Source organism: Falco naumanni, chromosome 19 (genome assembly GCF_017639655.2).
Source record: "Falco naumanni isolate bFalNau1 chromosome 19, bFalNau1.pat, whole genome shotgun sequence".
NCBI classification, from domain to species: domain Eukaryota; kingdom Metazoa; phylum Chordata; class Aves; order Falconiformes; family Falconidae; genus Falco; species Falco naumanni.
Window position 1 is genome coordinate 262,480 of NC_054072.1, and position 26,632 is coordinate 289,111.

The 26,632-nt window shown below is 57.1% G+C and overlaps 1 protein-coding gene across 1 annotated transcript in view; it reads left to right on the top strand.

Moving 5' to 3' along the window:
* The first annotated feature begins 5,837 nt into the window (after positions 1-5,837).
* The window catches only part of NUDCD3 (NudC domain containing 3), a 32,017-nt gene continuing 11,222 nt past the window's right edge, over positions 5,838-26,632 (top strand). The window contains exons 1-3 of the mRNA XM_040618087.1: positions 5,838-6,106; positions 8,673-8,980; positions 24,799-24,931. Coding sequence (XP_040474021.1) covers positions 5,909-6,106; positions 8,673-8,980; positions 24,799-24,931 — 639 coding nt within the window. The 5' untranslated portion in view covers positions 5,838-5,908. The remainder of the gene's footprint in view (positions 6,107-8,672; positions 8,981-24,798; positions 24,932-26,632) is intronic.

Sequence of the window (26,632 nt, forward strand, 5' to 3'; positions counted from 1 at the left end):
GTTTGGGATCGGCTTGGCTCCAGCATGGATTGGCATGGATGGGCAGAGGTGTGGGCTTGGCTCCAGCATGGTCTGCTTTGGGTCCATGTGGGTCTGGCCCCCGTCTGGCACGGTCCAGCATAGCCCCAGCGTGGCCCTGGCACGGCTTGGCACCAGGCACAGCACTTGTGGCACACCGGCTCGGGGGGGGCACCGACCCACAGACCACCAGACCGGCACCATGGTGCAGCCAGGTGCTGCTCTGGGCTCTGAATCTGCATCGCACACAGGCTGTGGGCCAACACCCAGGAGCAGCACCAGCCTGGGGGGCACCTGGCCATGGGGGCATCCCCCTTGCCCTGGAGCACAGCCCAGCTTTCCCCCACCAGCAAAGGCCCCATTCAGGGACCAAAACTGAGTCCCACCAGAACCAACTGCCGCACTTGGCCTGCGGGATCTTGTGAGGTCCCAGCGGATTCATAGGTCCCCCCAGCCCCCCTGCCTGGGTGGCACAGCCAGGGTGCACCCCTGCATGCTGCTGGTGCACCCACCCCCCATGGACATGTGTGCACACACAGCCCCCATGTACACACACGCATGCTGAGTGCACACACGTGCCCCCAGGAGGGCCAGTGCCCATTCCCACTTTGGGGTGACCATTGCCCGGCAGGAACCGCGGCTCAGTGGGCAGAGCCACGATGTTCCAGCCCCAGGGCAGTGGGTCAGCCTGGCATGGGGAGCTGGGGTGGCCGGTGGGTGGTTGTGTCCATGGTTCATTGGCTCAGTGCCGGCTGGGGCTGGTCCGTCACAAGCTGCTGCACTGCTGGGCTGCCGGTGACGTGGGCCTGTGGATGGCACCCGGTGGGGGAAAGCGTCCGGGGTGCCCTGGCCCTGCTGCCCCACTGCCCCTGTGTCACTGGGCCAGAGTCCATCCTGTGTCCCTGCAGGCCCTGTGTCCCCAGCTACATGTGGTGCTGGGTGTGCGGAGCTGCAGCGTGGCCCAGGGTGGGCCTGAGGGGTGAGGGGGCGCATGTGCCTGGAGCCTGGGGTCCCCTTTCCTCTCTCAGCCCCCTGAGGAGGCAGTAGGGGATCAGCCCGCACCCTTACACCATCCCTGTCACCCCTGGGTGGCCCCATCTGCCCTAGATGGGCGAGTCTGTGGGGGAAACTGAGACAAGAGCCCCTGGATGAAGCTGGCAAAAAACATGGCCTGGGCTCCTGGATCCCATCCCCCTGCACCCCCAAAGCTGGGAGAGCACCGAGGTGCATCTGCATCCCTGCAGGGGCAGAGGCAGCCTGGGGGTGCATCGCTGAGCGCGTGGGGTGCAGCACAGAGGGTGTGGGATGTGAGGCTGAGCGCTGAGAAGTGTGGCACTGAGCATAGGGGGTGCAGCAGTGGGCACGAGGTGCAGCACTGAACAAAAGGGGGTGCAGGGCTGTCGCGACGGAGGGAAGACACAGTCAGTCAATATGAGTGATCAGCAGACTTTGTTTATTGTCCCTTACAGTCACCTTTTATATCTTGTTATAGTTAGCTCGTACATATTACAAAAGTTAAGCTCATTATTGGTTAGTTGCCTAAATACCAAGCCCGCCCCTAGTTTTTCTTCTGTAGTTATCTGTTCCCACCTGCAACATTCTTTTCCCACCGGAATCTTCCTGTTATTGTGTAACAAAAACAGCCAAGGACAGTGTATTTTGCTTTACTTCAGATAAGCTGAGAGCGATGTGCATTTTTGTCCAGCCAGCTGGACTATGTTTATGAGACCTTTTTCAGCTAGCCAGTTATCCACACAGGGCCACATACACGGGGAGCAGCATCAAGCACATGGGGTGCAGTGCTGAGCACACAGGGTGCAGTGCCAAGGATGCACTGGGGAATGAGCAGGCTGAGTGCCTTTCCTAGATGCCTTCAGGTGAATTCGTAGTGTGAGGACCCAACAGGAGTCAGCAGCACTGAAGTGCTGGAGGAGCTGGATCTCAATGAGCTTTGAACAGTCGTGATGGGGAGAGCTTCCCAAGGAAGAGAGTACAATGTCACTCCTGTCTTAAAGGAGCCCTCTAGCGATGGTATAGCCATTTCCACAACATTCAGCCCCAACGTTTTTCCCAGCCAAGTAAATTTGAGGCTCCATCCCTTGGCTACTGAAGGCAGCAGACATTTTAATTTCCTCTTTTAATGCCTTAACCTCTGCCATCTCCATCAGTACCCTGGGGGGAATACCAGCAGGCCCCCTCAGCTCATCAATGCCGAGCTGATACGGCTGCTTTCTGGCAATATCAGCACCCAAACAAATGGAAAGTCACTATTCCCGCACTCATTCTACTCTGTCTTGGAGGATCAGGCAGCCCACAGTCTAACAGCATTCTGAAAGACAAAGGCAAAGCATTGAATCCCTCACTTTTCCCTCATCCCTATTCCTCAGGTGACCACCATCAGCAAGTAGCGCTCCAATGCTTTTGTTAGGCCTCTGGCCATGAACATTAATTCCAACCCCCTTCTTGCCGTCAGACACAGCCCTGGCCAGTTGCAGCTCTCCCCGAGCTTTGGTCTTTTAAGTCTCCTCCCGGCAGATGGTAGCCTCAGCTCTGGCATCTTCCTGTGAAGCCTGACCTCGCTTCCAGTGATTCCTTTTTCCTCTGGAGCTCTGCAAGCATCTCCCTGTTCAGTCCGGCCAGCCTTCCGCCCCGCTAGCCTGATGTCCAACACAGGGCAATTGCCTGCTCCTGAGCTTCTCCAAGATGCTTCTTCAAAACTAACTGGCACTCACTGATTCCTGAGCCCTCAACAGCAGGTTCCCAGGGTACTCTGCCAAGTGCCTCCCTGAGCAGCAGAATGCTTGCTCTCTCAAACTCCAGGGGAGAAAATCTGCTGTCTGTTTTTTCTCATTACACTGACCATTTCAAAGTCAACCGTCCCACGATCACTGTGGTCGAGACCATCTCATCTCCCATGAAAAGGCGTCAGGGCTGTGCAGCCCAAGAGCTTCATTGCTAGCAGGATCCAAAGGCAAGGGGAAGGACAGTGAGAGCCCACACACAGCGGTGGTACTGGGTAACCTGGGCACAGGTTTCTGCCACCATTCCTGAGGCCTTTGGGGACCCGACACCTCTGCGTGCGCAGGGAGACGCGACACCCAGTGTGGCTCTAAGTCCCGCCCTGGCAGTGGGCCAGGAGCCGGCAGAGGCTCCAACAGCAGCAGCAGGCACAGCTGGGCCAGCTGTGCTCGGTTTCCTGCGGCGCGGCTGCTCACGGGCACGGGCCCCGGCCCTGCCCAGGCCCCTGGTGTGGGGAGGGGGATTGTTGGGGCAGGAAACCGTCGTGAGAGGAGAAACCATTGTGGGAGTGGGGAACGCTCGTGGGGCCGAGGAACCACCGTGGGGGTGGGAATCCTTTGTCAGGATGTGAAATCAACATTGGGATGGGAAGCCTCTGGGATGGGAAACCATCGTGGGGCTGGGAAACCACCGTGGGGGTGAGAAACCGTCGTGGGAGTGGGAAACCCTCATGGGGCTGAGGAACCATCGTTGGGATGGGAAACCATCACTGAGGACAATAGGATGGGAAATCATTGAGGTGGGAAGTTCCAGTATGAAGAATGAAACCATCGCAAGGGTGGCTGAAGCAGGTTCTGGCAGAAAGATCGCCGTGGGGATGGACCCCCCAGAACACTGTTTGTCCACAACAAACCCCCACTGACCAACACCAGAGCAGGTACAGCAGCAAGCTCCTGCTCCTCGTGGGGCCCCTGACTGCCAGGTCACACCCCCACTGGCTCTGCCTGCCAATATCTCGTCCCATCACCCCTCCTTGCTCCCCCCAACAGAGAGGTTCCTTCTCCAGCTGTGATGGCATCAGAGGTGCCTGGTGTGAGCTTCACCGCCCTGGCCATGCCGCCAGGGACACTGGTGCCCCACCAGCCGATGGGGCCAGGGTGCAGGGGAAGCCCCTGTACCCCGTGGGCTCCTGTTTGCTTCACATCGCTGCCCACCCTGGCCCCACCACCCGCCACCCCACGGCTCAGCACTGGGCATGGAGCCCCACTGTGCTCCATGTCCTGCCCAGCAGTGCCCAGAACCTGGCGGAGGCTTTTCTGAGCTGGCAGGGGACATCCCACAGGTGCAGGACCAGCAGCCATTCACCATGGACATGACCAGCATCCGTGATATGCTGGCTTGGCTCAACACTGCTGATGGTGAGGACACCATCCCTGATGTCCCCTGCCGCAGCCAGCTGCCCGACTTGGAGTCAGGGTGGAGGGTGACTGCCCCAAGGACTGAGTAGTGACAGCGATGCTGGGGGACACTGACCCCTCCTGGGGCAAGGTAGTGATGTCTCCCTTGCTGCAGCCCCAGAGGGACCAGGGTGGGCTGGCAGCGGTCCTCCCCACCTGGCTGCCAGAGAGGCCCATGAAGCCCTCTCAGGAGAGCCCTGTGGAGACTTCACAGGAGAGTTCTCCAGAGAGTCTCACAGAGAGTTCAGAGGGCACCGATGTACACTTTTATGGGGAGCCCCCTGAAGGGTCACCCAGAGGGTCCCCTGAAGAGACCCCTGAGGGCCCCCAGACACTCTCCTGCAGCAGCATCCTTCCCCATCCATCGCCGGCAGGTTCTGCAGAACCCGCTGTCTCCGGGCAGCAGGGCAGAGCACCCGGCCAAGCTGGAAGGTGTGAACACCTCAGCTCACCTGGGGGGCATTGGAAGGGGGCCTGGCCACAGCTGCGCCGGGGACACACCGTGCTGGGGCGGAGGAGGAGGGATGGGCACCCTCACCTTCTCCCACCTCACAGGAGCAGGACTCACAAATTATGGATTCGAGAACATGCAGGTGAGAAGCGTGTGATGTAAGCGACAAGACAGTGAGTGCAGGAGTTAGACCAGCCCCTGCAGGGGGATGGAGCCCTCGTTCACATCATTGTCGCTTTCCTAATGAGCTTGTAAATTAAAACTTAATTTACAGTGTGTGTAGTCCTATAAATTTGAGAGATCCAAACAGACCGTGACAGGGGACTTGGGGACACAGGAATGGGGAGGGGGTGGCTGGGAACATGTGGGCAAGTGGGGACGTGGGGCCAAAGAGGGGGAAGAGCTGTGGGGGATGGGGGACAGTGGGGTGAGGGGAACACCGGGGACAGTGCCAGGGTGCAGGGCTCAAGCCAGGGGGACTGTCCACCTGTGAGGGTCCGAGGGACCCCATCGCACCCCTGATCTCGGGAGAAGGGACAAGGGGGTGCTTTCCCCCCACCACGGGGCACCCTCACGCTCCTGGGGGGCAGGACCCCTGCACCCCCAGAGGGATGGCAGCCTGTGCCACCAGGCTGGATGTGAAGCTGGGGTTCCCTCCGTGGGGGTGGCCGTGGAGGCAAACCTGCTGCCAGGGCCCCCCAGGGCTCATGGAGTGGCGGGGTGCTATTGCCCCATGGGGGGCAGGGTGCTGTGCCCTATGGGGACCCTGTGCCAGGACCAGCCAGGGTGCGGCTGAGAAGTGGCCGTGTAAGTGGGGCTGGGGTGGGTGGGCACTAGGTGCCACAGTGGGGCTGGGGTCCCACTGCCACCCTGGGGGGCTGGGGGTCCCCGGGGCACTGCAGCACAGCAGAGTGCCCACCGGTGCCACAGGCTCGGGGGATCCTCTGGGCGTTGAGGTGATGTGGGGGGGGCCTGGGGGCTACTGGGTGTCCCCCGGGTACTGGAGCAGGATGCGGGGCCCCACCGGTGCCACTGGGGGTCCCACTGCCGCTTTAAGGGGGCTGGGGGCCCCCGGGGAACCCCAGAGAGAGGGCCGGGGGCCCGGGCGTCCGGAACGTCGCGGTGCGGGGCGAGTTCCGAGCGGGCCGAACCGGAAGTGCGGGACCGGAAGCGCGGGGTAGGGCGCGGGCGGACCGGAAGCGCGGCCGGGCGCGGTTGCCGTGACAGCGGGCCCGGAGCCGCTATGGAGGCCGCGGCCGCGCTCACCGACATGTACGACCAGGCGCTGCTGGGAATCTTGCAGCACGTCGGGAACGTGGAGGAGTTTCTACGCGTCCTCTTCGGCTTCCTCTACCGCAAAACCGACTTCTACCGCCTCCTCCTGCGGCCCGGGGACCGCCTGGGCTTCCCGCCCGGCGCGGCGCAGGCCATGACCCTCCAGGTATCGGCGGGCCGCGCGGGTCTGCTGCGCTCTCTCGGCCCTGAGGGCCTCCCGGGGCCGCTGGGCCTCGGCAAGCTGTGGAGGTGACGAGGCCGGGCCGTGCTGCCTGTCGGGTGGGAGGTGGAGGCCCCGGTGGCCGGTACTGTCCCCTCCGAGCCGCGCGGGCCGTGTCCCCCGGGGCTGGACGGGTGTGTGCCCGCGGGACAGCCGGGTCTACGCTGTGACGGCTGCAGTGCAGAGCCAGGCAGGGCAGGTGGGGCTGGGACCGGGCAGCACAGCAGCCCCCGGGTTACCGACCCTGCCCGGAGGGGTGGAGGAGGTGGGTAAGGTGTCGTGGCCGGTGAGGCAGGGCGGTGGGTGGGTGGATGGGAAGCATCCCTCGTGTAAGGTGCTGAGCAGCCCCGGGAGCAGGCGGGGACTGTGAGACTTATGGCAAGAGCTGGGGTGTGAGAGATCTCTCACAGCCTGAGACCGACTGCTGGCAGCACAGGGCCAGGCTCGTCTCGTGGTGGGGCCCTGGGAGTCGTGCAGGGAGCTGCATTGGGCTCTGCTCAGCAGGAGCTCGTGGCTAGCACTGGGCTCGCCTTGATTGTGGGTGAGAGGTGGTAAAAACTCTGACTTGCTGTTTACACCACCCAGCTGGGCTGGGCTTGGTGTTGGGGCAGCGCTGGAGGTCTCTGACTCAGGGCTTTTCTGGGCTGTTCTTAATATTTATTGACAGAGAGGAAATGCGTTAGTAAAACTAGGTGTGATGCTGGATTTGGGGTGTTCATCTGCTCGGACCAGGTGTTTTCCTTCCCAGGTGCATCAGGCCCCGGGAATGATGCAGGCAGGCTGGTGGGAGATTCCTGCCCCTCTCCTTGTGGTGGTCTGTGGCACGAGGGGGTCCTCGTCACCCCCTGGCCTCCATGTCCCCAGGTTAGTCCCTGCCATGGGAGCACACTGGGCTCCGCAGATGAGTGGGGAGCCCAGAGGAGTCTCAGGCTGCAGAGGGGAGAGTGTGGAGCCCAAACCGCTCAACAGTGGGGCAGTGATCGTGGGAAACATTTCTCATGTCCTCCCTGGGAACTATTTTGGGCCCAAGCACAAGGAGGGAGGCAGAGTGCTGCGGCCGCAGCATTTGTTCCCTGGAAAGGTGTTGGCGAGGGCAACCTTGCAGCTGCAGCCACAGGGACCTGGAGGGTGGGGGCAGTTCAGAACAGAGTTGTTCCTCCTCCCGTCTTGGCTGCAGCCCATGGGACGGACACTGTTTTGAGGCACTGTTCAGCATGATCCACGTGGGGCTGGCTTGAGCTCAGGCTTTCACTGGGGAGAAGGAGCCAGGGATGGGCACTGTGGCTTCATATGGAGTAAAAGTGATTGCAAAGAAAGAGGCAAATGGAGCGGGGGTGATGGCCGGCACTTGCCTTTCCCGTGTCATCCCATGTGCTGGTCTCTGTGTGGGGAAGAAGCCTGGGGTGAGGGGTGTGAGCAAGCACTGAGATAAAGCTGCTCCTGTCCCACTGCAGCTGCACCGGCAGGAGCCCTCCCAGCACTGTGTCCCTTTGTCTTGCACCTCCTGTACCCAGAGGAAGACTGGAATTAAGTGGTGCTGTGGGCTGGGTGCACAGCCTAGTGTCAGTCTCCTGCTGGAAGCACTGAAGCTGACTCCCGAATATTCCTGGGAAGCAAAAGGAGGGCTGTGTTTGACACTTGCTCGCTTTCCAGAGTGTGTTTACAGTGACAAATGGCCTGGTGCTTGGGTGAGAGGAGCTTCAGCTCTTCCAAGGAGCACACATGGGTCCGGATCGCCGTGCCTCCCTCAGCTGCATCCTACAGCTGCAGGTTTAACTCAACCTGTGCTAGACAGGCAGGGCTAGAAACAAACTGCAGGGTGGGATTACATCTTCTCCTGCTGCTGCTGGCTTGGGCAGCCACCTTCTTCCCTGCCCCACCTCTGGGATTGAGGAGAGATGGCTTTTCTCTGAGCCAGTGCATGTTTTTGGCCTGAATCAGTCAGTTCTGGCTCAAAGCCCCACAAGATCGCTTTGCTCCATTCAGGCTCAGCTAGCACCCACGAAGCTGTCCTCCAGCTTCTCCTGGGGCGGCTCATCCTGTTTGCACGTCAGAGGTTCGGTCCAAGCTTGCAAATGACCCCTTGGTGAGCGCTGGAACTCAGAGTGAGAGGAGGCTGGAGGGACAACAGCTCCCTTGGAGCCCCCTTCCCTGCCAGGAGTTGGAGCTCATTGCTTTCCTTTTCCCTGGAGTAAGCAGCCCTCTTTCAAGCCTGATGTGAGCTCAGCTGCCGGAACATGACCCAAGAAATTGTTTCAAAAGGGCTCCCAGGAGCTGGGGCTTTCCCTTGAGGTGTGTTTAATGTGGCCGTGTGACTTTTGAAATAGTTGCCAGCTGGTTTTGTTGATGACTGAACAACTTGGTGTAGGGAGTGGGGGGTGGGCTGATGTCCAGAGAGGGAGGGACAGGAGGAATAAGTGCCCCAAGTGTGCGATGCTTCTCTCCTTCTCTCCTAGCCTCTCAGGCAGAGCTTGGCAACTTGCTGACCTGCTTGATTTGTTTTTTCTTTCAGGCATTCAAAGTCTTTGAGCGGATGGCCTGGCAGGATGATGAGAAGAGGCGCCGAGAACTGGAGGCAAAACTGAGGAAGAAGGAAGAGGAGGAGGAAGCTGCTGCAGCTGCTGAGAGGGTGAAACTGTACCCTGCAGCTCAGGAGGTTGAGGTAGAGACAACAGCAGAGCATGTCCCAGCACTGGATGGCGGGGGAGCTGCGGGGACACAGGAATCATCCATAGCCCAGGACGCAGCCCCCAGTCCTGTGTCAGTGGAGCCCCCGGGGGCTGCTGCCGCAGCAGAGCCCCAGCCAGCAGAACTGCCCACGTAAGGGTCTCTTACTTTCTTCATGCTCCTGGCGGGGGAGGGCAAAAACATGGAGGTGTTGTTCACTGTCCTTCTGTACAGCCCTTTTTGGGGGGTGGGTGGGGGGTGGGGTGGCCCTCCCCTGCAGGCATTTGGCTCTTTGGGCGGCTGTGAGGATTTCCCTTGTAGGTTCCTGTGGCCAGAGGCATTGTGTAATTCCCCATTGCAGGGCAGAGGTTTGTCCTTCTATGGGTGGTTTGATGTCTCCCCCACCACTGAGCAGGGAAGGTGGCACCTCCCTGTACAGAGCCTGGCAGAGCTGGGCTGGTCCACATGGCTTCTCCTTGTGCTGGCTACCGTGAGCAGCGTCCCAGCGTCCCTTTTCTGGCCTTCGCCATAGGGCAGCTGGGCTGGTGATCCTGTCTGTCACAGCTCTGGGAAACCCTGGTACCTTCTGGTAACCCTTTTCTCATGGAAATTCGGTGTCTGACTGCTCTGGTGTGCTGTGAGGCATCCTGGCAGCTGGCTAGGAGCTGGCACAGATACCTGGAATACCTGTGAGTTGGTGCAGGCAGGCCCGGCTGCATGGTGGGCGCTGAGGCCAGTTGTGGCATCAAATACACGCAGCAAAAAAATGCGTTCAGAGACCTGGAGGTCTGTGGCCCAACCCTTTGTTCAGAGTGGGGCCGACTGAAGATCAGTCAAGTGCTGTAGAGTTTTCTCTTTAGCTGTGTTCTTTTGCCAGACTCGGTCATTTTCAAGCAGGGCTAAGCAGCCTTGGTTTTTACAAAAATGTCCTTGTTTCAAAGTGCTTGCAGGGTATCTGTGACTCTTCCAGCTCGGTTCTGCTGAGCAGTGGGAGGTGAGCTCCAGCAGGCTGGCATGGCCTTTATGAACCACTGACCTGAGCGCAGGGTCCTGTGCCGGGTTCACTCATCCTTCTCTGAGTGTCACCTTGATCCCTGAGCTGAGGCAAAGCTGCCTGGCCCCTGCTCAGGGCCTCACACGCATTTTGTTTCAAGCTCTTTTGTTGCCTTGCTGCCTGAGTCAGTGCTTTGCCTCTCCCGCAGGAGTGATGCTGTGAGCAGGCCATGGCAGACCGCTGTCTCCTTCCTTCCCTGCTGTCTCTCGTGGTCAGAACCCTGTGCAATCGCTGCACCACCCCCCATCTGCTCCCTGCTGATTTCCATGCCGTACGTGGGGTTTCACTGCAGTCCATCCCCGCTGTCCTACTGGCGCCTGGGGAGGAGGAAAGCTTGGGCCAGTGATCCTGGTCCTCTGGGCCAGTTTTAAACACATCAGCAGTGAGAGCAAGCTGCCGGAGGGAAGCAGGCTTTTGGGAGAGCCCCAGGTCCTGGAAGGACCGGGATGGCTGATGCCCCTGAGAGGCAGAGAGGGTTTGGACCCAGACCTCTGGCTGTCAGCCCCTGGCATGTGGAAGGGATGGTCTGAGGACCAAAATCTTGGGCACAGAGGAACGATAAGTGGCAGGACTGTGGCATGGACAGAGTCTGCAGCCTCGGCTCAAGGCAGTGGTAGAGAAGGCCTGAGCGTGGCAGCCATCTGGGGGCTAGGGAGGGGTACCAGCTGCGACTGGCAAAGTACCCGCCAAGTAACTTGATCCAGCGGGGAGGAGGAGGACTTGTACTTAACTCAATCAGTCTGGCACACATCCCACAGGATAAAAATAAGCCAGAAGCCAAAAATGAAATCACCTGAAAAGCCATGTTCTGCTGCCTGTGCTGGAGCTGTCCTGTGAAAGAAAGATTGTCCCTGGTGCTGTCAGTCTGACACGTCTCCCAGCACAAAACTAACGAGCCAAAAAAAGCCCTGTTAGAGCTGGCAGGTCTCTGCAGCCAGGCTGCACGGTCATGGTGCTGACCCGTGTTTCCAGCCCAACTTTAACCTAAACAGAAAGGAGAGGAGAGACTTGCGCCCTCCCGCCCCAGGAAGCCATGAGCAGGAGGGAGCTGGGGATGGCCTGAGCACTGGCTGCTTGTGCGCCCTTGCAGTCTGCATTTGTTGCATTCTGCCACATGAAATTTTGACTGGAGCCTTTTGTTGTGGGGGCAGCAGCTGTTGTGAGTGGTATTTAGCTGCCTGAAAACAGATGTCAAGGCTGTGGGAAGGAAAGTAGAGGGATTAGGAAGGAAGCTGAGGGCAAGTGCAGGAGCAGGATGTGTCTGACAGCGAGTGTGTTGGAGCTGATGGGGATGGTGTCTGCTGCGGGTGGAGAGAGCCCAGCAAAAGCTAAGCCCGTGCCTTTGCATCTTCCACCTCTTTGGGTATTTGTCATGACACAGCTGGAGAGTGGCCCGTGACAGACTTCAGACACTTGGATGCTGTTTTGCAGGTACAGATGTGGCATTGAACACAGAGGCCTGTGTGGCAGCTTTCCGACCAGTCTAGCCCTGAAAAGAAGGTGCCTTCAGCTGAATACAAGTGCCCCTGTGGCTTCTGCCCTGCCTGACAGGCTTTTCTCCCTTTCCTCTTCCTGCCTGCGCCTGTTCTTGCTGCCCCAAACAGGCTGGTGGGGTAAAACACTTGCAGCGCCCTTGGTGCCTGCCCAGTTCGGGTGCGTGGTGCGTGAGACCTGGAGCAGGAGGACCCGTCCAGCGAGGCTTCCCAGCCCAGCGAGGCTTCCCAGCCCAGTGGTTTCCAGGCCAGAAGCACCGCGTGTCCGCGGGCTCTAAGTAGGGCAGAGCAGCCAGCAGGTTTGTCAGACGGCTGTAGTTGGTTTCGGTGCCTCTGGGGGGCACTGGAGCCCCCCGAAAGGCAGCGGGGACCAGGAACGGGTGTCCTGGGCACCCCTCGACAGACTGTTAATAATTTAACCGGCTGCTTAATTCCGCACAGCCCCTTCTGAGCAAAACCCAGAGCCACCAGCCTGGTTACAAGGGGCGCATGAATAATGCGCAACTCTGGCAGCAAGAATGCAGAAAGGAGCTTAAACGAAAATATTGTCCATCTCCCTTCATTTCCCCTGCCGCCGGTGAAGAAAACCGCTGCCACCAAAATCTATATAAAAACTCGCTCATTCTGTCAACCTGACTGCTCCATAAATGTAGGGCAGGTACCATCCCAGATCTGCCAACTCCCATCAGAGCCTTGCTGCGCACCCGGATGCTGAGGTTGTTCGTGTGCATCTTGCGAAGCGCTGTGAGATGGCAGCGGCTTTTTCGGGGTCGATCCGGAAGCGGAGAGCAGAATCAAGCCAGCTTTGCAGATGCAGAGGCTTGCCCACGAGTGAGGAGGGTAGCAGAGCTCAGTTCTGTGTTCTGCCAGCGTCTTGGCCAGGTCTCCCTGAGTCCCTCACCTTACCTGCCTGTGAAAGGCAGGTGATGCAGTTCCTCTTCACTAGGAAGGCTGCCCTGTAAACACGCTGAGGACTGAGGTATCTTTTGGGTGACCCATGTGCCAGGAGCTGTGCTGAGGGGAACCAGAGGTCTCCATGCCGCTGAAGAAGCGGGCTCCTCAGCTTGGCTTGCAGCTGCCCTGGGTGTCCTCACCATCCTTCCCTAGCTGTTGTGGCTCTCCTGCTTTCCCCACCTCACCGGGAGGGCAGAGGGGCACTTGGCCCCCTTGCCCCCCTCCCCCCCGCCATGGGGCTGTTCATCCCTGGAGTGCACGGCTGGGGTTGGTGTTGCAGCTGCACAGCTCGCGCAGGCCCCAGCTCTGGCTTTTTCCCCATCTGCTCCCCGGAGCCATCCTCGCCTGAGCTCAGCTCCTAATTTTGAACACCTCCGCTGCCCAGCACCCTCCCCTTCCCCCAGCTTGGATTTCATCCTGCATATATTTGCCACAAAGCATTTAAAATAGAGCCCGGCAGCCCACGTGTGGCACTGCGCAGCCCAGCCTGTGCGCTTGGCTTGTGCTTTCTGACTCTGGTTCCTGGCTTCCCTCTGCTTTCTTTCATTGAGTATGAACTGGGGGGAAGGCTTTCCTCACCTTGTCCCGTGAGCCCCATCCCAGGGGTTACTCCGTGTGCAGGCAGGAGATGGCGGCAGGAGGTTAGTAGCAGCAGCTCTGGAAGCCTGTGCGTGATGGTGAACGTCTCACCTTCATATATTTCTCCATCCAGTCTTTGTGTCTCTCCTGGGTGCTTCAGCCAGGCCTGCTCAGGATGGGGCAGCTCTGGGCTGTATCTTTGAGACCGTCTTGGACCTTGGGAGAATGACCTGCTGGAAAGAGCAGCAGGGCATTTGATTGTCAGACAGGTGAGGTCCCCGCCCGAGAAGGATCTTTGGGGGTGGACAGATATTGAAAGGTTCCCCAAAAAAGATGATGGTTCCCCCCCAGGTGACTCCAGCGCAGCTCCTGCCTCCCCCCAGGCAGCAGGGACTTGGGGCAGCTGCTGATCCCTCTGCTCCTCAACCTGTGTAGGGCCACAGCTCGGGCTGGAGCAAGCTGGCATGGTGGTGTGGCACCTGCACGCTCCAGGTTGGGCTGCCTTGCTGTGCACAGCACACCCAGGGCTTGAAACAGAACCAGCGCGACATGGAGCACCGGTGAGCACCACGCAGGCGGAAAAAGACGTACAGCATCTCGTCCCTGGGGAGGGTTTGTGGCTGCTGCCGGGGGACCTGTCACAGCGACTCGTGCTGCTGAGCCAGAGCAGAGCAAAACCCTGGGGTCTCCATGACCTAACTGTTCACCTCTTTTGGCGTGGAGAGGGAAGAAGAGGCTGTAGGAGGGGACTGTGGTGAGAAGGGGGCTGTTCACAGTTCCACCACTGCCTTGGTCGGGCCTTGGAGGAGACTGCAGGTCTTTTGCCATGTGTGGCCTGGGGAAGAGACTCCCCCTGCCCTGTGCATGTAGTGCGGTTGTGCTGAGGAAGGGGACAAACAGGCAGCAGTGCTGTCTGCGCTCTGTTCTGGCCCTTGCTGGCCAGCAGAGCCCTGACCACCCTGTCCAAGTGAGCTCTGCCATGGGCCAGCTGGCCGCTCGCTGCTCTACTGTCCCCTTAAGTGGGTGGCTGGCGGGGCTCAGCAGTGACCTACAAAAATCACTTGTGTACTTTCCGACTCACTGTCCCTAGTGAGAGGCAAAGCAAAATTGAACTGAAATGTGTTAATCTGGTGAGCTGACTTCTCTGATGCTCCAGCTCTCTCCTCTCCTGAGAGCTGCTGCTTCCATTCCTGGAGCCTGTGGGGCCTTGGGTTAACCCTTTGCGGGGAGTGCTGGGGAGCATCCCGGAGATGACACAGCAGTGCTCTGGGAAATTTCCATGAGGCTCCTGTGTTAATCTAATTCCATTTAGCAACGGCTTGGCTTTGCCGGAAGCCCAGATGGATTATTTTTTTTTCATTGCGAGGTGCTTGCAGGATGGGCTTTCTGGCATGGTTTCATTCTCCTTGGGGTGCCATGGAGGGGAATTTCACTGCTGGTCACTCACGGCGGAGGAGCAGGGCTATGAAGAGGAGGTACTGCTGCACGCTGCTGGCTTTGAGGCCAGTTTTGTTTGACTTGGAGGCATCATTGTCCCAAGCTTTCTCCTCTCAAACATTTTCCAGAAGAGGCAGGAGAAGGGAAGGGAGCCTGTGGGTGCTTCTGTTCAGCAGGCTCTGTCTGGGACCATCCAGACCAGGAGCCAGTTAAACTGGTTTCTTTCACCTGTGTCCCTGTGGGCTTCCTGGTGAGCTCACCACAGTCTGTGCTGTTCTTCCAGCCTGACCCAGAAAGTCAGAGCCGATCCTGATCCATATTTAAGGCAGAGTCTGTCCTGGTTCTGATTCCTTTCACATGCGTGAGCTGCGCAGTGGTGCTGCAGGGCACCCGGGGCTGTGCGCAGGGAATTCCCCTGACACGGCCAAGGCCCATCGTGAGCAAGAGCCAGACAGACCTCCAGAGAACGGCCTGACCTGGTACAGCCAAGCTCCATCTGGCCCTGTATCCTGTCTCCATCAACGACAGATGCTTGGGGAAGAGGAGAAGAACAGAAGAGCGTGCGGTGATACTTCCTCTGTGTTTTACCCCTGCCTCCAGCAAACTGCAGCTCAGTGGCTTTCTGAGCCAGAGTGAGTGCTTGGTCTTTCGTGTGTCCTGGTAGATTTTTTTTTTTCTTTTTCCTTTTGTCTCTGAATTTCAGCCCTCACATGCTGGGGGTCTCTGTGGCAGTATCGTGCAGCACGGCTTTTATCTGTGCAGGTGGCGAGGCAGTGAGTGGTTCCCCATTTGCCTTCACCCTATGTAGGGTTTTCCTGTGATGTCCATTCCCCCTTTAAGCTTGTTTTTAGGCTGAAGAGTTCTCATTTGCTTCTTTTTTTCCCACTTAAGCATCCTCATGCTCCTCCTGGTAGTACAACTCCTCTGTTGTTCCTTGCTGATGTTGGGGTGGTGAGGGCTGTCCCCATCAGGGTTCTCCACTTCCTACCCTGTTTCTTTGCTCCTGGGCTATTCTGGTGGGGCCAGGGAACCCTTTTCCTTCCCTCTCCAACACTGATGACCAACTTTCCAGGTGGGAGTTGCAGCCCATTCTGGCTGGTAACGTGAGCTTCACAAAAGCCTTGCTGCTCAAAAGCTCCATGTTGGCCAGACCTCCCTCCTCCAACATGCCCAAGAGAGGAAAGGCAGCGTGTCCTCAGCCCGTCGTGTAACGCAAAGGCTGCTTCGCTCTTGGACCTGCAGCACTGGACTTGCAGTGCTGTCACGTTTGGTTTCTAGGAAGGACGTGTCCAGGTTATACCGGGGGAAGCAGGGAAACTTTAAGTCTTCCCTGCCAAGCAGAATCTTTCTCTTCTTGCAATGGAGAGAGGCCGTGGCTTCCCACTGGGAGAATTATTTTAATATGTAAACCTTCTCCCATAGCAGTGTAAGCTCAGCTGCTCAGGAAGCGTATTTTCAAAGGGCTGAAATGCTTGAGCTGAGGAGGAGATCCCCCAGCCTTCTGTCTGGTGCAGCCCTCAACTGTAACGAGCCTTTTGCAGCTGATGAGGAATCAGTTGGGGTCCAATTTTCCAGCACTTTCATGAGGAATCGGACTCCTCCGGTTGGGTTGCTGAGATCAGCAGCAAAGTGCCAGCTCCCCTGTCATGCACTGAATCGCTTAGGGCTTTGGTTGCCCTACCAAGGTACTGAGCTCCAAAATTAGGTCCTGGGACCAAAAATAACTAAATTAAAACCTATAAATTTTTCTCTTAACAAGCAGAAAATCCCAGGGCTGGAGGCCGAGGGACAGTGTGTGCCTGATTCTTATTTAAAAAAGCATTATCTATTTGCTTGTTTTACGTTGTTCACCAAAAGAAGTGGCCTAATGTGGAAAACTAGCATGACCACACGGGTCTGCACAGTGTGGTCGTGCCATCGGGTGTTGGGAGAGACTGGGCCAGGTCCTGTCAGTGGTGTGAAGGTCTGAGAGGCCACCTTGTCCTGTGCTCCCACAATTCAATCCCATTGGATTTCTTTGGCCTTATCCCCTTTTTTCAGGGGAGACATAATTGGATCCAGCCTGGTTTGTCTGTGTTTAGGTCTCTCAGAGGAGACCTCTGAAACCCAAGGTTGTATAAGCTCTGTGCAAACAATAAAGATCCCAGGGGACTTTCCCGAACAGTAGTGTGTCCTGCTGTCCTTGACCTAAATATCCCAGCAGTAGTGAGATCTAGCCCTCTGGTGATGATGCTCTGAAGCTCTCCTGTAAGCTGGCAGTGGCATTTAAACTTGCCTAATGTCAGTAAGTTGGCTCTGTCAAACAGCTCCGTAAATAACTCAGAAACTGAAAGGGAAGGCTAAAAGCTCCCCTGAAGAGTGTGTGAGCTTGGAAAAGAGCAAGCCTCTTGCCTGGCAGGGAGAGGGGCAGAGCATCTTGGTGCCATGCTTGGGACTGGTGGGACTCCAGCTGCTGTGGGTTGGGGGGATTCACTGTTTGGCTGCTGGGTTGAGTAGTAAAGGCTTCTTCGTCTTGCTTGGGTGTTGTGTTGGGCACCTCGTACAGGGGAGCCTGGGCCCCTTCTCCCTAAGCATCTTCCAGGCTTGATGATATAATGTGGTAAGGGGGAAAGTGTCTTGATGTCTTCTGGGTTTGGTCATTGGTCCCATCCTGGTGATGAGTTGAAACTATGAGGCTTCCTGAAGGTGCAGAGACCTTCTGTAGAGCTGATGGTGGGCACCACAGGCTGGAGCCTGGACCATGCAGCCTGACTGGGCCGTGCCTGAGTTTTGGGGATGAGGGGGAGGGTGTTGGCTTCCATTTTTCTGTCTTTTTTTTTTTTTTTTTTTCTTTGAGCAGGACCACAAAGGCTGCACATTGTAGCCTTGCAGGTGTGTGCTCAGGAGCCCTGAAGACAGGGTAGTGGGCCATTGGGGAACCGCTGATGAATTTCTGTCCACTTTGGGGGTGAAAGAGACCTTCCAAAATTGGATTTGGGTTGTTCTGCCCCAGCAACCCAAACACACATGGGCTGGAAGAAACACTGAGGCTTGGGAGGGCCCTGGAACACACCCTGGGCCACTGCTGCGCTCAGAGCTGGAGTGTGCTGACAGCCAGAGAGCATCAGAGTAGATCTGAGTGGATCCTGGGGCTTGTTGACTGTGGGTGTGAATTGAGTTTTCATAGGGAAGGGTTTGGTATTCAGATTACTTAATGCTTTGCCGGAGACCTGTGTTCTGTACAGAGGGAGCCTTTATGAAATACTGGGTGCCTCCAGGACCTCACCGAAGGTGCAGGAGAGCCCACAGTAAGCATTGCTTCTTGCCTCAGCACTGCTTGGGCAAAACCAAGAGACACAAAGTGCAGCGGGCCTGATGTTTTCATGCCAAAAGATGTCAAATCGAGGTGGGGGGGAGGCTTCTTGGCGGCGTGCTTGCAGAAGGAGCACAAACCTTGGCATTTTCTACACATGCAATCCCTGCAGCTTTGGAAACGCAGCTTTCTGAAGAGGTTACACTTTTGCTTCCCTACCTGTTGCTCAGCTGCTCCTGCACCCATATTGGGACCCTTGAGGAGCAGAGGCCACATTTGACCCTCTTCAGATTCATCTTAAAAGCTGCGGGTTTGTAGCTCTGGCTGTAATCCAGCTCAAGCTGGGGCTTTACAGAAGCTGTTCAGGGTGCACAGACCATCCTGTGGCTCAAGGTGGCTTTGAGTTTTCATCTGGTCATGCTGGCAAGCAGGGGACTAGGAGCCAGGAGCTCTGGAAATCTGTATTCCAGTGTGTGTGTTGGTGCTGGCAGGCAAATGTGGCCTTTACATAGCAATGTGGAGAGGACTGTGCCATTGCCTGCTGCCTGCCCACCTTGGCTGCTCTTTGACTTGCTTCTCCCACGATGATTTCCACCGGCTGTGTGCAGCCCTGTTAGCGCTGGGAAGGCTGGATGCAGGTGTGGTCCAGGGTGCTTCCCCAGGAGGGAGAGGGCATTTGTGATCATGTGAAGGCCTGGAGGCTGCCAGCCATCTGATGGGAGCAGGAGCCTGGGTGGGTGACCCAACTGCTGCCCGGGCAGGAGGGCAGTGGCAGCTGACACAGTGCGGCTTCCCAGCAACCCTGTGCTACTTGCAGCAGCCAAGCTGAGCATATTGCAGTGGTTTCAGGGGGACAGACTGCGAACACTCCTCTCATCCTCCTCTACATCATCCTCCCCACTTGCTGGGAAGCCTAGCAAGATGCTCTGAGCCAAGCAACGCTGGCTGTGAGCTACAAGATCTGCTGCCGCCTTGGTTGAGGGAGAGACAGCGGGACCATGATGTGCAGGAGGTAGGGCCTTTCTTCCACCACACCTCGGGTCCTGCTGGTGCTGGCACTAGGAGCTGCCAGAGGCATCTGGCTTGGAGAAACCCACCCCAGGGCAGGTGTTTCCATCCCAGTCAGAGGGGAAAAGCCCTTGGCTCCAGCCCTGTTGAGGTGCTGGGTGATTTGCAGCGCAGCAGCCTGCCCCAGGCACATGCTTCATGTCAGCAGCAGCTTCTCTTCCTGAATTTGCCGGCGCTTCCTTGAGTCATTGCAGAGCCAGGGACGTGGGATTAATTATGTTGATGGACGCCACTCGCTCTAGGCACCTGTCATGGAGCAACAGCCTTGATCCAAATGTCTGATCATTGCAATAAATGCTGGCTGGATTGACGGCATGCAGTGCATCTCCCTGGAAGGCCTCGCTTGCTGCATGCTTATTTGGGTTAGGCACGCAGACACGTTGTGCCTGATTTTCTCTTTTCCTACTTGCTCAGAACTTCATTATTACTTAATGAGATCTTTCCATTCTTGGCAACCTCTTGAGCTTGAAGAAGGTTTCATGTGTTGGACAGGACCTCTGGCAGTGGTTAAAATACAGAGCTGGGGTGTTTTTTCTCAGCTGTTTGCTGGCAGGGTGACTTGGTACAGCACCATTCTCCCTCTGTTTTCCCCACTCTAAAAGGAGGAAGGTCTTGTGGAGGGTAGAGGCTTTCTTTTGTGGTTGGGATGTGCTTGTGGGACCCGATGGGATGTGTTGTTGATGGCAGAGCGCAGGCAGGGTAAGATTGTTATAAATACCTCCTTCAGGAGCAGCTTTGCAGAAGGCAGCGGAGTCTAGGTCTCCATTTCTCTGTGTGCTGGGTTCGTTGCCTCGCCATGCCAGCCCAGCTTTCTCCCCACATTATCCTCTTCAGCCTCAGCCAGCCTCGCTTGCCCAGCATCGGCTGTCACGGTTGTTTCTTTTCTCCACCCACCTCCACATCTGCATCACTTAACTGGCTTGACACATTTTCCTTAAAGCTGCCTAAATAATTCACCTTGACTAAAAGCAAACAGCAGTGCCAGCCCCAGAGGAAGCATTCTTTGAATGCCAAGTGACTGGAGGGTGTGCGCTGTACTGGCCCTCGGCAGTGGTGGTGCCAGCAAGTTACAGACTCCCACCCTGAGCTCAGCGGTCTGCTCAGCCAAAGAACCAGCACTGGCTGAGGTGTGTCCTCGGTCCTGGTGGTGGTGGACACTGAGCCATCAGGTCGGCATACCTGCCTCTGCAAAACCCAGGTATCCTGGACTTCCATCAGCCTGCTTCCTGAGGGGGCAGGGATCCTGCATCAGAAAGCTGAGATGCTCCAGGCTAAGAGGATCAGTTTTCTTAAGAAGTTCTGAAAATCCTTAGGACTTTTTTCTTTTCTTCTTTTTACGGAGGAGAAAAAAAAGTCCATTGGGATTAGGCCCATATGAACTCCTTCCCATGACGCTTGCCCACCTCTGCGCCTTCTCAGCAGCATCGGGCTGAAGGACAACTGTGCCCATGCTGCTGTATCTGTTCCTCAGCTTTTGCATTCTTGCACCAAAAATCCTCAGTAAAAAGGAACCCGGTGAGCTGCCCTGCTTCTCCTCGTGTAAAACATTACACCAAATCCTTCTGTGTTTGGTTCCTGCTCTTGGTTTGCGTCTGGCGCTTTTCCAGAGCTGGTGCTGGAACTGTTGTGCTCTGAGGATGGAAATGCATTCAGCCAAGTGTCCGCAGAGGAGGGGATTGCTCTGTCGCTGTTCCCGCGTCACTCAGCTCATCGTGCATCACCAGCCCACGGAACTGGAAATCCCGGAATAAGAAATACCCAGAAATTGGTAAATGGGGCCCAGTGTGTGGCTCAACCATCGGGCATCCAGCCTGCACACCAGAGACAACTCTGCCTTGGCAAGCCTTGCTCAAGCAGCACCTCCTGGTGACACCACCACCTCTCATCAGGTCCCAGTCCCCTCTTGCTACCGTTGAGGGTCTGACCCTGTGCGAGGGGAGCAGCTCTGGTACTGGTGACAGCGCAGCCGTGCAGTGCAGCTCCTAGGAGTGGAAAACATATCGGCTGCTTCTCGGCGGTGCATTGTTAAAGGTTTCACCTCCCCCAAAATGACACATTGCGAGCAAAAATAGAACAAGACAGAACACACAGACCCACCCACACCATCCCCACCACCCGGCAGCCAAGTGCACATGGTGCCAAACCCTTGGTTTTAAAAGCTGATGCTTCTTCACCCTCCCTCTCCTCAGCCTTGCCACCACCTGCCCCAGCCTGGCGGGTGGTGCAGCACCCTGGCGAGCTGACCATCACACCGGGAGCAGCTATGCCATTGCCAGGCTGCTGGCAGCATTGTTATCCAACCCACACTGCACTCTGGATCCAGCCTCGATCTTTGCCTGGTGGGTCTGTGGACAGGGATGTCTGCTGGCAGTAGTGCTCGGGCAGGAAATTCTCTCGCCCACTGCACGGTGGTGCTGTTGAAGCGGCAGGAGGGGACAGCTTTGGCCAGGAGGGGACAGCTTTGGCCAGGAGGGGACAGCTTTGGCCAGGAGGGGACAGCTTTGGCCAGGAGAGCCACCTCTGGCGCGGCGTGAGCTGGGGCTGCCTCCTGCGGATGGCGAGGGAAGCTGCCTCCCAACTGTGGAGCTGGGTCCAATTTCTTGAGTGCCGCCAGCGTGAAGGGTGGCGTGTGCTAAACACAATTGGACCGGGCAAGGATCTGGCTGGAAAACCTCCAGGAAAGGACGTGTTGCTCCAGGAGATGGTAGGGCTGTCAGCAGTTTGTCAGAGGCACCTAATGAGGCTGAGGCCTGCGTTCGCCACCCTGAATCTTCATTTGCTCAAGAGCAGGCAGTTAAACTTGCAGGGGAATTTAAAGAGGCCTTCATGAGTTTCCCCTGTGATCCTGTTCTGGGGCACAAAGTTTCACGTTAGTTTCACGTCTGAGGATTTTGAACATTAGGAGCAGAGCTGGAGCAGGGATCAGTGGTGATGACTTGCAGGAGGAGCTGGAGGTGTTTGGGCTAGCTCTTAGGGAGAAGGGCAGCAGAGAAGTGATGGCAGTGGTCCCTGCACCCCTGGGACAAGCAGCCACAGCTGGGGGGAGGTTTAGACAAGGGTAAACTTCCCCGCAGAAAGTTGGCTGAGCATGGGAATGGGTTGACTGGTGCATGTGTTGCCCAGCCAGGCAGGGAGGGCGAAGCAGCGAGGCCGAGCTTGTCCCAGCAAGCTGTGCGTGGGGACACAGCAGAGACAGCTGTGAAACGTCCCTCTGTCACCCAGTGCACTGCTCTAGTTATGGCAAGGAGGGAGCGAGGACGGGGGAAGAAGACTGCTATCGCTTGTTCAGTAGCGGTGCCATGCAAAGAGAAGTTTGACAGAGTCATTGCAGTGCACGTCTTGCCTCAGTTTCCATGTGCAAGTAACCCAGTTAACACTGACTTTTCCCAGGGCTGCCGTGAAACTAGTCATGCCCTCACGGGGCAATGAAATCGTGCTCGGCGAGCTCTCAGGAGGGGTAAAACATCCAGGATGCAACTGGCCAGGGTCTGCTCAGTCCCAGAACTTTCCTCCTGAGGAAGAGGAGATGCATCAAGGACAGACGTGGTGGCTTTGTGGCAGCAAGCAGCTGCCCCTGGATCATACTTACCTGTGCTGTGGCCATGAGACTTTTGCAGCTGGCATCTTACGCACACTTGCCTTTGCACTGATGGGTTTTCTCCCATCAGTGATGCTCTAACAAGCCTTGGCTGGGCACAGGCTTGCTGCCTCCTCCTTTAGCCTTTGCGGTTTTCCCGAGGAAGGCCAGGAGGGGACGGGTGTGAAAGTAAATAGCCATTTGCTGGTTCTTGTCTGGTTCTTTGCTCAATCGCAGAGTCACCCATGCGTGGGATGGCAACTCCCAGCTGAGCTTCCCTCTGGTGTGTCACTGGCAGGTTTGGAAGGAGCACGGTGAGCTCTGCCTCAGCTGGTGCGACCACTGAGCCTGAAAACGGGGCTTTTCATGGAAGGAGGATACAGTCAAACTGAAGGATGCTGCAGGAAGGACTGTGGGTTGTCAGAAACCCCCCCCACAGAGCTGCCCCTGGAGGTCACAGAGGACCACATAGGGGCCCGTGCTGCTTAGAAGGAAACGCTCTCTTAGGAGGAAAAAACCCAGCTGGTTTTAAAACCCGGTCAGGTTTATTTTCTGGTTCGCTGCATGGCCACATACACGCTTGCTCCACCCAGGGGAGCTGGGGCAGAGGACAGGAGCCTTGTGGACCTGCACTGTGCCCAGGCAGACCCTGCACGCAGGGACACGTCCTGCTGCCCCGGGCAGTGCATGGATCCTGACCTGGGAGAGAAACATCCCTGGGGTCTGTCAGGCGCTTGTGCAGGGTGGTCTCTGGAACAGTTGTGCCCCAAGAGCGGGGCCGGGTGCCACTGCTGGGCTGGCTCAGGGACGCATTTGCTTCCCGCGGAGCGAGCGGGGCCCCGCAGAGCCGGGGTGGCCCACCGATCCCCCTCGCCCTCCAGCCTGTTCGACTCCTACATCCCGGGGGCGGTTGGGAGCTGACAGCTGGAGCCAGCCCGCGCCAGCGCGGTTCGGTGCTGCCATGCCAACCCCGTTTCCATGGCAATGGGCACCCAATGGGCGACTGCCAGGCAAGGCCAAGATGCCCAAAAAAAGTGATGCGGTGCGCCCCCCCCCCCCCCCCCCCCCCCCCCCGAAATCGCTGGCCTGAGGCTGAGCCCATGGTCACTGCCAGGCCCCGTGCTGCCTGCGGGGCCCCGAACCGGATCAAAACAACCCGGGGCACGGGTCATTGGGATAGGGCAGGCAGAACCCTCCGTGCACTCCGCGGAACCATCAGGAAAAAAAAATTGGGGATGATGTGCACACAGCTTCTTCTAGCAACACACTCCAACCATCTTAGAGCCTAATTTAATTAAAATCGATGGATCTTACATAATCCTCAGGGCGCCGCACTGCTGGAAGCCACCCCCACTCAGTGCTGGCGAGGGTCCCTCGGTGTGGGGGTGTCAGGAAGGCAGCGGGGCGTGGAAAGATGCAGTCCCTGGGGCCAGTTGCACCCTGGTGCCACTTGTCACCGGCCCCCCCCTTATGTAACTTGCTGCAGCCCCATGTTTATACAGCTCCAGATTGAAGCCTAGGTGCGTATCAAAACATTTTAAAATAACTCTGCCTTTTGTTAGCACCACAGCTATCTTTAGAAAATATTTTATTTTATTTGAAAGCCCTCTCCAAGAGTTTCAATGGAATAGATCCTGAGCCTGCCAGCAGTTTAAAGGGACATGGGTGTGATGGAGATCTCCTTTCTTGGCTGGAAATGCTGTATTGATTATTGCTATTGATCTGATAAACCCCATCCTACCCCCAGAACCTCTGCCTCATCCGTCTCCTGAGATTTCTGCAGCTGGAAGTGGCAGCGTTTTGCTCAAGTTGTTGCTTGTGATCTGCTTGTCCAGTTGCCTCCTTCCAGTGCCGTGCCATGCTGTGCTGGCTCTTCAGGCATCCGGCTCCTCAGCTCCATCACCTCTGTCAGCAACTGCCCTGGTCACAGCAGCTGGTGACTTTCCCAAACACACTAAAATCAGGAGGAGGACAACCAGCTCTGTTTTTTCTTGGTGAACCTAGGCTGCAGTGATGGGCCACCACCTCTGTAGCCATGGCAGTGGCTCAGGAGACAGCGCACGCCTTCCAGCACGTGATGGTATCCCCTGCACCAACTGCAAGGGGTGCAGTGGATGCAGCGGAGAAGTGGAGAGGAAGAGGAGATCTATGCTCATGCAGAATTAGCCAGGAAGGTGCTCCAAGCCATCCAGGACCAGCTCTGCACCTTTGGGCAGCCAAATTATCATGTGTCTCACCAGCTGTCCCACTAGCAGCCTGACTTCCGCTGTGGCACACTGGGGAGAGGGCTCCCACTGGGTCCTGGGCTGCTGGCCTGAACCTTCTCCCTTCCTAGATAGGGACAGCAGTGAGGGAGGGACTGGGCATCAGTCTGAAGCATTAGAGATGCTCACAGGATGGCCAAGAAGAGGCTCTGCCCTCCCTTTCTGCATCTTGTATCCTGCTTTCAGGTTTCCTGCTCTCTCTAGGCTCTGTCCTTTCTGACACCTAGCATGTCACCCCTCTCTTCCCCTCCAGGAGACAGGAGCAGTTCCAGACAAACCCCGACAGCTACAACGGAGCTGTGCGAGAGAATTACGCCTGGTCCCAAGACTACAGCGACCTGGAAATTAAAGTGCCTGTGCCCAAGCACATTGTAAAAGGCAGACAGGTAAAGTGGTGTAAATAGTGTGTCTTTCAGCATTTCCCTTTCCCTTGGGGCACCCAGCTTTCCCAGGAAGCTGTGTTTGAAGCAGAAGGGCTCCTTGTCCTTCATACTCAAGGAGCAGGGTGTAGTTGTGCATTTTTCTCCAGTGCTGGGTATGTGGCTGGTGGGGACCGACGGTCCCAGCCTGGCCACATTCCTGTTACAACTGCAGTGTCCTTTGCTCCAGCCGCAGGGGGGTTCCCTGGCACTGTATGCCACTTTCTGCATTTTTCCTCTCTGCTTCCACTGACAGCAAACTCACATGCAGGTTTCTGAGCCTGGCTGGGGATGGATGCTCCCTTCCCAGTTCCTCCCTCTGGCTTGGAGTGTCTCGTGCCTTTTGTTTGCAAGTGGGAGCTGCTGCAATGGCTCCTCTGGCATTCAGGAACTGGAGCAGGCACAGCCTGTGTGAGACTTGACCTCTGGGTGGAAGGGAGCTAGGGCTGGGGCATGGGCTGAATAGCCAGACCCTCTCCCTGGCCACCTGTGTGGGCAGGGAGGTCTCACCTCCCTCCTTGGCTCAGGCAGGAACTTCCCTTTCTCTGCTTGCGGCCAGGAGCGGTCACATTGTTTTTTCTTCATCACTTCTGTTCCCTCCTGGTGAGGGACTCAAGAGGAGCATGCTTGTGGCTGGCATTAGTTGGACCCAGAAGGTTGAACTCTCCTGTCTTTCCCAAGTACTGCCCTCTCCATGGCTGATTCTGTATTTTTCCATTTGGGAAGTCCACGCTCTCCCACCTCCCGTTCTCCTCTGCTTCCAGGGTGGCTGAAATGAGCACGCTTGGGTTTGTTCACCAGCTCCAGCCTACACAGCTCCTGATCATGCCAAAAGAGTGTAATTGGCAGCAGCAACCTGAACCGGAGGGGTGCGGGGGCAAACGGCTGCCACGGGGACAGCAGGGAGACCAGGAGATGCATCTCTCCCAGTGGGTCTCTAGAACAAACCCAGGCTGTTTCTTGGAAGGATTTGGGAGCATCCAGACGGATGTTGCATCCGTCTGCATCGTATTGCAATCACGATGCCTCTCCCTGCTCAGGGCAGTGCCCTTTGTGCTGGGGGAGTTGTGTCCTTGCCAAAAAAAACCGCATCAGGCTTTGTCTGCCCCATCCTTTGCCACCCAGAGGCATGGGGGCCTTGCAGGTGTTTGGGGAAGGGGCAGCATGCGCTGTTCTGACCTTTTCTCAACTTCAGACTGTGCCATCACTGTGGAAGAGCCCCTGCGCCTCAGTGAGGGGCAGAGGGCGGGTGTGTTGGGGCAGCTCCTTCCCACACTGTTGCTAGTGGTGTGGCTCTGCCTGCCCTGGCCCTGGTTTTTCCCTGCACTGCCCTCTCGGCGCAATGGATTGTTCAGATGTTGGACTTTCCTTATCCTTGCAATGTGCCTCCTGGTGTTTGGTTCCTCCATCCCTCTTGTGGCTCCTTGGCAGCTGAGTTTTCCTTCTAAAGTGATCCTATAAATGTCCTCCAGCCTCAGGGGGCTGGAAGCAGATAGGCTGGGTCACAGGCCAAAGCAAGATGGTTCAGAGCCATTTTAAAGCTTGATGGACTTCAGACACATTGTTGATGGGTTCCTGCAAAAGAGAAGCATTCCCCTACGTTCACCACACAGCTACATCTTTTTAAAAAATTATCAGGTTTTTGGCTTGTGCCTGCCAAGGCAAGAT